Source organism: Salvia hispanica, chromosome 5 (assembly GCF_023119035.1).
Source record: "Salvia hispanica cultivar TCC Black 2014 chromosome 5, UniMelb_Shisp_WGS_1.0, whole genome shotgun sequence".
NCBI classification, from domain to species: Eukaryota; Viridiplantae; Streptophyta; class Magnoliopsida; order Lamiales; family Lamiaceae; genus Salvia; species Salvia hispanica.
In genome coordinates this window covers 27,829,035-27,841,619 of record NC_062969.1, presented here as the reverse complement: position 1 = coordinate 27,841,619, position 12,585 = coordinate 27,829,035, and the positions used below count along the sequence as shown (strand labels likewise).

The 12,585-nt window shown below is 37.7% G+C and overlaps 2 protein-coding genes across 3 annotated transcripts; one reads left to right on the top strand and one right to left on the bottom strand.

The window, feature by feature from the left end:
• Positions 1-5,405: 5,405 nt before the first annotated feature.
• On the top strand, positions 5,406-12,489 carry LOC125190715 (DNA primase small subunit-like). 2 transcript variants are annotated; one of them, XM_048088089.1, is made up of 16 exons: positions 5,406-5,544; positions 5,775-5,825; positions 5,996-6,082; positions 6,215-6,292; positions 6,416-6,527; positions 7,268-7,352; positions 7,440-7,491; positions 7,604-7,665; positions 7,739-7,851; positions 7,934-8,046; positions 8,295-8,363; positions 8,471-8,528; positions 8,670-8,743; positions 9,268-9,316; positions 9,422-9,503; positions 12,251-12,489. In XM_048088089.1, exons 1-15 carry the CDS (start codon positions 5,497-5,499, stop codon positions 9,490-9,492), a joined length of 1,122 nt encoding a protein of 373 aa, XP_047944046.1. In that variant the 5' UTR covers positions 5,406-5,496; the 3' UTR covers positions 9,493-9,503; positions 12,251-12,489. The 2 variants fall into 2 exon arrangements, with proteins under 2 accessions (XP_047944046.1, XP_047944045.1); XM_048088088.1 differs by having other exon boundaries at positions 5,907-6,082.
• LOC125189747 lies at positions 10,369-10,988 on the bottom strand. The gene is made up of 2 exons (XM_048086985.1): positions 10,750-10,988; positions 10,369-10,681 (listed from the first exon to the last, which is right to left on the bottom strand). Exons 1-2 carry the CDS (start codon positions 10,986-10,988, stop codon positions 10,369-10,371), a joined length of 552 nt encoding a protein of 183 aa, XP_047942942.1.
• Positions 12,490-12,585: the final 96 nt, after the last annotated feature.

Genomic DNA, 12,585 nt, shown 5'->3' with positions numbered 1-12,585 from the left:
ACGATTCTCGTTCCTTTTTTTTTCCTGTCTCCTTCCTCGTGCAATCTTTTCGAGACATAATCCTATACAATATATATAATATATACATATATATATTTAACCGACTTATTGGGCGTGATAATTTTTCATGCTTTTCATGAAATAGCAAATATTGTGTACACGTTTTTATATGATGTACACGTATAGGTATATTATAAAACCTATGTATAAAGTTGGGTGACTAACCTTTTCCATGAAAATACACGTGTATACATTTATATGCATATACATTTATTATATGAGTTAATTCTATATCACTATGCGCACAAAAATATACTTCCATGGACACCTTTACGTTTATTACACATGCATATACGACTACTATTTAAGATAACACAAATACATGTACTATATAATTATATTTAGTTGTAAATAAAATTTCGAATAACTAATTGTATTGATTATTCTAAAACTATTCGATACTCCGCATTATATATATATTTTTTTATATAATAATAATACAAATTTTGGATAAGGGATGTTACAATACTACTATAGAATTTTACTCAGTTGTGAACATTAAGGGATGTATGTCTAAAGACGATCCTGGGGACTTGTAGATAGTTTCCCAAGAGTATTCAGTGTCTGAAATCATTGTAGGTCTACCTTCAAAAAATTTCATTTCTCCAAGTTCATCTTTGACAATATTTTGGGACATCCTAAAACTTTCCAACTTTTTTCATAGTTAGTCTCATTTTCTTCTTCAAATTCAAACTTCTTTGCACAAGACTCGCAACTAGAATCATCTCTTCCTTTTCCAAAATTTGAGGATCTAAAGTTATGTCTAGGCAGTTCTCCTCCATGCAAGTAAGAAATCATGTTGCTAGGCTTCTATCATTATCCATTTTGTCCAATGACATCGCCCTTTGTCTTGTGAGCAGTTCGATGAGAACTACTCCAAAACTATAAACATCACTCTTTTTGTGAACTGACTCGGGATCTAAGATCAAAATACTTGTCTAGAAGGATATTACTAGACTTGATGTCTTTGTCATGCACGAAAGAATGCATAGTGTAAGTATGCAAGCGCCCTGACTATATCTGCTGCAATTTTCAAATGCATTTTCCATGAAAATGGAAATTCATTATTGGGATCACGAATGAGATCAAAAAGAGTCCCGTTTGGCATGAATTCATAGACAAGCAAAGAAACCTCTCCAAAGTCATAGATTTATAGTGGAACGGCCTAGTTTTTTGTCTGATGGCATGGGTAATAATAGATGCATTATGCATTTACTCTAGGCGCTACTTTATCGCATTGAATTCATATTTTTGTCTCTTGATTTTTATTAATTGCCTCTTCTATCCTTCTTTTCATTCTCACGTGCCTGAAATTCTGCGAATTAATTCCGACTCACAAGAAATGAAATTCTTTAGTTCAATTCCAGCCCAAAACATTTTCTTTAAAAAGGAAAATAAATATGAAAAGATAGTTCTACGGGCCTTCACCCAATTAAGATCTTTAATTTACCTTATACTTTCGGAGGGCTTTCTGCAATTCTATTACAGTTCACCGTACAATAATTTGTATAATGCATATTTTCTTGGGTGTCTCACTAAATATAATAGTGATTCCATGTATAAAAAAAATATTGATTCCATATATGATACTCATTCGTTCCACAATAAGAGTACGTTCCATAATAAGAATCCTATTTTACTTTTATCATAAATAGATTATCAATAAATAGATTATGATAAGTAGGCCGCACATTTCACCAACTTATTCCACTTACACTCCCTCCGTCCCATCAAATATGCAACATTTGGAAATCGGCATGAGTTTTTATGTAGTGTTGTTTTGTGAGTTAATGAAAAGAGAAACGTTTCATTTTAAATGAGACAAACTAAAAAGGAAAATGTTTCATTTGTAATGGGACAGATGGAGTATTTTATTATAAAACTAATATATAATTTAAATTTCACTAACTTATTCAACTCACTTTTCTTTATATTTCTTAACATTTTTTAACATAGAGATGTAATCAAATGCAAACCCTAAATATTATACAAACTTCAAGCTGTGATCTGGACCATTAGAAAATATCAACAGAAGATAAAAGAACAATAAAATGTCAGCACAGTGTCAACGGTTAATGTTGTGTTGATATTGTATTGACATTGTGTTGACATTTTTTGTTGATATTATTTTTATCATCTATTGACATTTTCTAACAGTCCAGATCATAGTTTGTATTTAGAGTTTGCATTTTATCATTACCCTTTTAACATATGTGTCATAACTAAATAGGACTCATATTGTGGAATTTTTACTCTATTGTGGGACGGAGAGAGTAAAAAATACTCTCTCCATCCCCGATTAAGAGTCAAACTTTGATCGGGCACGAGTTTTGAGAAATATAAAGAAAAGTTGGTTGAAAAAGTTAGTAGAATGTGAGATCCATTTTTTTATAGTGGTTTTATTATACTCCCTCCGTCCCGGCTAAGATGACACATTCCTTAGCCGGTACGAGGTTTTAGGAGTAATTGATTAATGTGTTTAATTGGAGAGAGAAAAGGTGTGTGGAAGTATTAAAATAGAGAGAGGAAGAAAAATGAATATTTTAATAAGGGTGGAAAAAAGTGGTTGAGTGTATTAATTGGAGAGAGAAAGTTTCCAAAAAAGGAAATGTGTCATCTTAGTTGGGACAAACTAAAAAGGAAAATGTGTCATCTTAAGCGGGACGGAGGGAGTAATAAAATGTGAGTGAATTAAGTTAGTAGAACGTAAGACCTACTTACTATTTATGGTAAAAATGAAGTGTGACTCTTAATTGGAGACGGACCGAAATGGAAAAATGTGACTCTTAATCGGAGACGGAGGGAGTACACCATATCTTAGTAAAATCTATTGTCGTGTGTGTGACTTCATTTCTGTTGACTTGTAATGACCTATAGCTTTGAGGGTCCGTTTGTTTATTCCAATATCTCGTATACTTTCTTCGTTTAGTATCAATATTTTTAATGATGAACGGAACAAGTTTGAATATAAAATCGGTATAGTAGAAGATAGGGAGGTAATCAATTGCTAACTAATTACCAATCCCAAATTGAGACTAATTTTCAACCATTAGATTAGAAGATCTTGTGGTTAATATAATGCCAAGTGTAATATATTTTAAATTTAAATAATTATTAATTAAATTATAAGGGTATTAATGTCAAAATCCTATATGTAGTAATTATAACTAACTACTTTCTCTCTCTTCAAAATCATCTCAAATCTTTAAATTTACGTAACTCTCTCAATTTAAATTATTTTTTCGCAAAAAATATATCAAATTAAAGATAATTTAATAAGGATTCCAACGAGATCTCAATTGCATATGTTCCGACGATGTTCGGGTGATGAAATTTGATAAATTATATTTCAATTTTCGTACATGTTGATAAGCAGCTTTTATCAACAAATGCAACAAAAAATCTCAATATATTGTAGGCAAAATCTCAATATTATGCATGTTCAATCTCAATAAAAATGTGTTAGATATTTTCTTTTCCTTGTGTTGATATTCTAATATAATATTGTTGATATTTGTAATACACAATGTTGATATAAAAAAACACTCACGAAAATTATCATATGATAACATAATGATATATTACCCTTTTGTTAATATTTTGTCTACTATTTATTGAGATTTGTGAGCTTTAATCTCATCCACTCATTTTAAAATCCAATGGTAGAGATTTAGAGCATCCGCAATGGTGCATAGGCCACCATAGCCATAGGCCGCCCATTCCTCTCCTTCTTCGCCACGCGCAACACTAAAAACCACTCCGCAAATAGCCGTATTTAAAGCTGCCCATAGGCCAGCCGCAATAAAAACAATTCAAAATATACTACATTTACTAATTAAAATTACGATTAAAATACGGAATTAAATTTAGACACGTGTACGGGAAAATTCATTAATTGCATTAAAAAAGTTACATAGATAAAAAAAAAAAGTACATGCATAATAAAGAAAAAAAACTATCGTCATGCAAGCCCTCCGTGCCCACAACTCTTCAATTATATCCTTTTGGAGTTGAATATGAGCATCCACTTCGGGCGCATGCCGGCAAATTCCGAGTCGGTCGGTTTCATCGAGGGGTACCCCTCGTCGTACACTAGGGGTGGCCGCCTCCGTGGCTTGGACCGGCTTCTCATCATCACCTGACCCAACTAGTCAGGGGGCTGGTACGCCCTTCGCCTTCGACGATCATGTTGTGCGTGATAATGCAGGCGTACATTATCTCGGAAACACATCCGACATCCCACAAACGCGTTGGGCCCTTTGATTGCCGCCCATCGAGACCGGAGCACACCAAATGCGCGCTCCACGCCCTTGCGCGCCGACTCCTCGTAGCTGCGCAAAGTAGGCCTTCTTTTCATCACTTGTTTGTCGATCGTCTTCACAAAGACCGGCCACCGAGGGTATATCCCATCCGCCAAGTAGTAGCTCCATCATGTCACGGCTTGCCGTTGGCCACGAATGAGACGGCTGGACCGACGCCCCGGCACTTCTCGTTGAAGAGGGGAGACGAGTTCAGGACGTTGAGGTCGTTGTTCGACCCGGCTACCCCAAAATACGCATGCCAGATCCACAGCCGCGGTAATCAGCTACGGTCTCGAGGATTATCGTGGGGTTCTTTGACTTGTAGCCGGGTCGTGTAGGCCCCCTTCCAGCAATGATGCCAGCTCTTCCACTCCCAATGTATACAGTAGTCTTAATTTTGGATTAGGGTGCTATAAGCATTAGAATAGGACCCAGTAAAAGATATATAAAACAAATAGTTATAATAATCTTACGGAACTGAGAGAAAAATGACTTAACCGAATAAGTTACTCCCTCCGTCCCACTTAAAATGCAATATTTGGAAATCGGCACGGGATTTTATGTAGTGTTGTTTTGTGAGTAAATGAAAAAAGAGTAAAGTAAGAGCGATGAAAAAGTAGAGATAGAGTTGTTTCTATTTTAGGAAACGTTTCATTTTTAATGGGACAACCAAAAAAGGAAAACGTTGCATTTTTAATGGGACAGAGAGAGTATGATTTTTTCTCATCAATTAAAATAATTTGTGACGAACAAAAATGACCAAGCAAAATAATTTGGAATTACACTCATGGGCCAAAGCCAGAAAAAAGCCCACCAAAAGCTCACTTTCAACTAAATCCTCTCTTCATGGTCTTTCATTATTTTCCCGCCATTCCCCCAATTCCTCTTTTCCTCTGCGCTTGCACAACGATACGACAAATCCGATTGTTCAATTCTAGCATTGTATGCCGCAATTTTTTTTCCGGAATTCAGCAATTAGTTTGGGCCTAGGATTTTCAACTGGTTTTTTCGCTCCTTAACTCCAGTAATTATAGGTAGGGAAAGCTTAATTGTTCGGAAATGGTGAGAGAGGAAGCTGAGAATACTAGGGAAGACATGGTAATCGACGGAGTGGAAAAAGGGAACAAGACAAATTATGAAGTTCCTGATGGTTTCAACTCTAACTATCTCAAGATTTACTATGGTATCACATTTTTGTTTGTTTTATTCTGTCTTCCCCAAATTTGAGTTTGGTAGATTCTACTCACCCTAGACCTCAATCCTTGGTTATTTGAATTTCTTTTATAAAACTGAATACTTACCATACAAAAATTATTCTTGTTTGCCTAATTTTAATCTTTTGCTGACTGAGTGTGTTATGTTTTATTTTATTTGTACGTGAAGTTACCCTTTTGTTTGATCTCATACGTGCAGCGAAGTTTTTTCCATAAGCTGAGATGCACAAATGGATGTCGTATGGAAATGGTGAGCATTATTCGGCTCCTGCTATAATTATGGAGTATCATTTTTATTGGCTGACTTGTAGTTATATGTTTTACTTTCTAGATGGAAACCATCCAGGGTGTGATAAATCTTACTTTGGGAGAAGAGAGTTTTCATTTACCTTAGAAAATGATATCTACTTGCGGTTTCAGTCTTTCAACAAAGTAGATGATCTTCAACAGGCCATCAAGGATCATTGCCCTTTCAAAATTGATATTGGTCCAGTATACAGTGTGGATGTAAGTCTCACTGAGCTTATGGTGTATAGAGTGCCACATATTTTACAATCTTGATAGAATTTTTAGTTTCTGTCAGCTCTGTTCACTGATAAACTCGTATGCTATGAATTGAAATGCATTTTGGATTTGCAGCCTGAAAAAAGAAGTGCATATGCGCAGTCGGGTGGTAACGTTTTCAGACCAGTGGAGAGGGAACTTGTATTTGATATTGTAAGTAGTTATTCTCTAGCTTTTATATTTTAACTGTGGTGGAACTTTCTGATACAATCATACAGGTGAAGTAAATAAGTCCCATGGATGCCCAATTTATGATCCTTTATCTTACAACTGCAGGATATATCAGATTATGACGATGTCAGATTTTGCTGCCAGGGAGCTGATGTTTGTTCGGCATGTTGGCCATTGATGACGGTAGCCATTAAAATAATTGATACTGCGCTTAGAGGTAGGAAATGGTGCTTACGATATAGTACTAAATTGTTGCATTGGCATGAAATTTAGTGTGGGGACAGAAGCTATATTACTAAATCACCTAATAAAATATTGAGATTATTACAACTCCATCCTTTTGTGTATTTGCTTTAGCTGGTCAGTGTAATACAAATCTCAATAAAGTAGAATATGTGCATCATACTAAGCAGTTGGTACTTTAGCTGTCCATGTTCAATCAGAATTGAATATTGAATAGAGAATATGCATTCTGATATCTTTGGCAATTGTATTTACTATTTACAAATAATAAAAATTGAATTAGTAACAGGAAACCTTGTATGATGTTTGCAACTCTGTAAGTTTGTAACGGTGGTCAGGTGTAAGCTTGCATAGTTGAAAAAATTTCATTTTCCGATGTCTTCCTTTTCCTCATTTACAATTGAAATTTTGTCACTACTTGCCCACTTGTTGTGCACTCACAAATATAGGTTTTTTCTATCTTTCACTATAGGAGAACCTATATGCCAAGACAACACTTCCTCACTCTTGTTTCTTTGACAAAAGATGTTGAATACTTTATTTTGTCTTTCTTTCAGTCTTCTTGTCTTGTTATTCTGACTCTCTCTTTCGCTCTGTTTTTATAATTTAAGTTTTGCTCTTTCAGTGGCCAGGTTAAGTTTGTTGAGTATTCGATACGATGACTCTTTTTTTCCATTTTGTTGGCCATATTGCCTTGTATGCCTGCTTATGCAGAGGACTTTGGATACAACCACATTTTATGGGTGTATAGTGGACGTCGTGGTGTGCATTGCTGGGTTTGTGACGGAAAAGCAAGAAGGTAATGGTGCTTTAATACATATATGATCACTTTTGACCTTTTATTGACTCTAGTACTATATGCTAAACTGTAATTATCATTGGCAAGGTTGGACGATGGACAAAGGGCTGCTATAGTTAATTATTTACATGTCCATAAGGTTTACTCCTATCTTATTGATTAAACTTGCAAGTATCTATCTGAATATATCTTAGGCACTATTATGGTTCTAAAATCCTTTTTGTTTTGTCATATGCCCTGTTTTACTCCAGGGAAATGAACACAGCATTAAAAAAGTTACCCTAGTTGGACAGACGTTTCATCCTTTCATAGGGTATGCAAGTTATATATATGATTGTTGTATCTCTATTTATTCATCACAATATTACATTTTTTCCATCCAACAGGAGATCTGCTGAAGTCGTGAAAGAATTTTTTGAGGAAAAGTTTGTTTTGAGTCAAAATTTATTTTCAGATGAAGATAGATATGAAAAGATACTGGAAATGATTCCTGATGAATGTAAGCTAGAGTGCTTTGTAATTGCTATTTCCTTTGTAGTGAAAGAAATAATCTATATCCTTCTCCATTCATACTCTGGCAGCCATTACTTCTGAGCTTCGGGGGAAGTGGCAGGATAAGAAACACACACGTGATGATATCAATGTTGTTCGATGGGGTCAACTTAAACATCTTTTGCAATCAGGAAAACAGAAGGTATGACTCCTGGTGTATTGATATTATATTATAGGCTTTTACTAGAGGGAAAAGGAAGAAAAACAGAAAAACTCCACATAAACTTTTTCTCGAAGCTATATTTTTGCTTTTTTTACATGTAATTGCTATTCTTGTAGTTTCCTCATTCATCTAAGATAAAATGTTAAAATTAAAATTGATTTCTTTTTTATTTTTGACTGGTATTATTAATTGTATCGTTTCCTAATCATAACTTCACTGTATTTTAGATGCTGGGTGTCCGCAGGTGTGTTGAAGAAATTATGTTTACCTTCACCTATCCAAGACTTGATTTGGAGGTTTGCCATATTCCCCTTTTCAGTTTTATTTTGATATAGGGTAAGATAATATGGTTAATTATGAATTAGATGTATACTATGCTTGAAGTTTCTGGTTTCCATCTCAGATCTCAAAACACATGAATCACTTGCTGAAGGCACCTTTCTGCATACACCCGAAAACAGGTTTATTTAAAATGCCTCCTTATGTTTTAATATGTGCTGTCCAGGATAATCATACCCATGGTAGATAATGGCGTAGTGAATTCCTTGCTTTCAAGTTTATCAGCATATTAATTATCATCCAATTTCTCATTTTCTTTTCAGGCCGTGTTTGTGTTCCCATTGATCCTAAGCACTGTGAAGATTTTGATCCTTCGTCCATGCCAACCCTTTCCAGGGTGAGTAGTCACAAGTTAAAATATATTTACACTGAAAATGCTTTGATTAGATGCCTAGGTACTTTATAAAACATTCATGATCATTACTGGTTATGCTCTCTGGTAATACACGATTTTGGTGATACTTCCACTCAAGATGATTTTCATCATCGCATAATACTGTTGATTGCACTACTAGGACAAATATTGTGATAGTCTTAGCCATTTGTTGGGAGTTTGCTTAGTTAATACGATGATGGCTCTGCAATTTATTTTAAGAAACTGAATTCACGCTTCTTGACCATGCCTTACGTTGCACGCTAGTAAGACAACTTTTATTCAATGCTCTTCTTTGGGGCTGGTAGTGTGTTTCTGTAGTTAAAATTGCCATTTCCTCGCATTCAGTCCTTAAGATAGGGACCCGAACTTGAATGGTTTTTGCTGATCTCTATTCTTCGATTTGAAATGATTGTGGAAGATACGATTCATCATGGTGCAGCCCTGAAGACTGGCTAATGCAATTTTCTTTTTCGGTGAGTTTGCAGCTTCTGGAAGAACTTAACATGAGGGCTCTAGGAAGTGGGGGTGAGGAAGGTATGTAATAGTCTTTAAAGTCCTAAATTTCCATATCATCCATCTCTCTCCCATGCTCATAATTGTGCCCACTTTTGCCGATTTTGTGAAACCTTTTGCTGGCAGATTTGGAAAATATACTTCACTTGGCGAATCATACAGATATTTCAAGTCATCTATTTTGCAACCTCTGCTAAATTCCTGCAAGGTATATTCTTAAACCGAAATCTCTCGTCTTTATTGAGCTACGACTTTATTTAGTGGGATAAAAGAAAAAGGAAAAAGGAGCAAATTGTTGTGTCCCTATATTTTCTTATCCTTTTTCTAAACAGAATCTGTCCTCAATTTGAAAAGATACATGCATATTTCTCCTTCACATATTTCCATTTTTTTTGGACTGTGATCCTTTCTAAAGAACTGACAGTAAAAGTAGATAGACAAAAATAATATTCCCTCTTTTCATCATCAATAGACTTAGCATTGAATGACAGGAAGAGAATAATTGGTAGAAAATTTGTTTTAGTGTTATTAGTGGAAATAAATCTCATCTTGTTAGATATACTAAGGGTGTTCTCAATGGTGGCCCTCTTGGGCATGCCCAACAAACTTGGCCCTTACCCTCAAAACTTGGCCACCAGAGGGCCACCATTTTTTTTTTCTATTTCAACAATTAAAATTATTTTTATACATTTTTGGTATATTTTATTATTCCTAGAATAAAAATTATATGCATATAATAAGTCAAAAATGCATACTTAAAAAAAATGCATACTTTAAAAATTACTAAAAAAAAATTGAAACCAAATTGTCGTAGTATTATAGATAGGGTAAAATTATACAACGACAATGTTTTAAATACAATAAAAAAAATTACGCACACCGCCCGACTACTCGGTGTCGTCATCGTCATCCATCACATCATCGGCACCGCCTCCACCGCCGCCACTGCCACTTGCACCGACCCCACTGCCGCTGGCACCGCCCGACTGCGACCCTTCGGACCATCCCAACTTCGATCTCAGTCGAATAATGAGGTCGTAGTAGAATCTCCTGGTCTCCGGATCAGTTGACTTCTAGTACAAGGCCAAATTCTCCTGAAGTTGCTTCATCATCTGCACCTCTAGGGTATGAGCCAAAGCCGCCCGCGGTGTTGAGGGCATTGCTGTAGAGGTCGCAGCGGAGAACTGAGAGCCGGTTCTAGATTCCCGGATTGCGGCACGCTGGCCCTGCGGACGTGGGCGCCGAGAGAGTCTGGAGGGGGGCTCCTCCTCCGAAGCATCATCGTTCAGGTCGAAGGCGCGTGAGTCACTACTACTGCTGTAGTTGCCGGCGACGCCTAGTTTTGTCCGCTTCGGCCCAGAGACAGGATCTTTGTCGATGAGGACCCTAGGCAGTCACGCAGAACGAGGTATTCGTCCCAGTAGGTAAACTTCGACCACGATTCAATATTGTACAACTGATACGACAACGCTCGTACGTCGGCTTCGGTGCGGCCGCTCTCAGCAAGGCGGAGTTGGGTCTCGTATATACCACTGAACCTCTTCAACGCTTTAGTAATCCTTCCAAACTTCTTCCGGACCTGGCTAGCTGTACGCTCGACGCTCCCATCTGGTTTGAATTCGTTGTACACATCGAGAACGCGATTCCAAAAGCAAACGTCGGTCTGATCCGTACCGACTACAGAATCGGTCATGACCGCATACCAGGCTCTGGCTACAGCAATGGATTCTTCATTGCTATAGTAGGTCGACCGCCGGCTTCCACCGCCACCGCCACCGCCACCGCCATCGCCATCGCCATCGCCGCCGCCGCCACCGCCGCGTCCGCCGCCTCGCCGACCACTTCGGCCGCCACCTCCTCCGGTGCCCTGCTCTCCTCGGCGGCCGGCGCTTCGACCACCGCCGCCGCTTCACCACCCACCATTTTCGCTATTTCGCCCACCTCCGCCGCCGTTTCGCCCCCCCAACGCCTTGATTTCGCCCGCGGCCGCCTTGAGTACCGGACACCGGGGTCTCTGGTGGTGTTCCCATCAACTGTTCCTACGTGAATCTATCAGATTCAGATAGAGGGGATTGGGTGTATTGGAATTGGGAGGATTGGAATTGCTGAGAAGAGTTGTTGATCGCGTCCATATTGGGCCGGTAGTCGCCGAACCCCGATTGGGGACGACCCACGTTCCTCTGCGGCTGAGAGGAGGACTAACCCCGGAGTTGGGGTGTTTGTTGCCACGGCGGCGGCGATTGTGGACTCCACAGGTTCGTTGGAGTGGGGGTCGGACTCGATCTCCACGGTTGGGAAGACGAAAATGCGCCAAATCCCGATTCTCCATAGCCGGGAGAATCATCTCCACCTTGCATTTTGTAGACTTTGAAAATGGTAGATATTGAAATTTTTTGGGTTTAGAATTGAGGAAGATAAAAAAAATGGAATGAATATAGTATTTATAAATATAATTTTCGAATTTACAAAAAAAAAAAAATTAATTAAAAATCGGTGGGCAGGGCCGCGGCTCTCGGCCCTTGCAGTGGCGGGCCGAGCCGCCTGCCCAAGAGCCTCGGCCTGGCCGAGCGCTCGGCTCTCCCTCGTCCACCCCCACGAGCCGCGGGCACCCCTCGCCTCAATAGTGGGGGGCCGTGGGCTGCCCAAGCACTGTGGACGCTCTAAAACACATAAGCAGATTAATTTTTGTGGATGAACCAAAATAGAAAATATAATTGTAGACTGAATGAATATAATGTGCCAAATTGAGCGTTCTCTTTATTTATGTACTTCCGTTTTTGCTTGTAAATTTAAGAATTCTTTTGTTCCCCAAGATTTGGTTTCTTGCGACATTTTAAGAATTCCTTTTCCCTCAAAAGCTCATTATGATTCATTTACCATTGATTTATGAGCCAAATTCGTTAAAATTTGATGTGCAATGTAACATACTTTAATTTTTTGTGTTGAAAAATACAGGAAGAAATCGAAAATGCTTATGCTGCCAAAGTTCAACAGTCGACCAATTCCCTAAGCTGGTAGAGAAGACTAGAAAGGCCTTCATTTGTGTCTTTTTTCATTAATGCCATCAATTAATGTATTTTTTTGGCAGTTTATAATTCTATAGGAGTATGTCTTTTCAACTCAATTCTCCAACTAAAATCCAATGCATCTCTAGGATATTCTTTATTTTTTCTATGAAGGCCTACATTCGTGTCTTTTTTCATGCCATCAATCAATGTATTTTTTTGGCAGTTTATAAATTTATAGGAGTATGTCTTTTCAACTCAATTCTCCAACTAATATCCAATGTA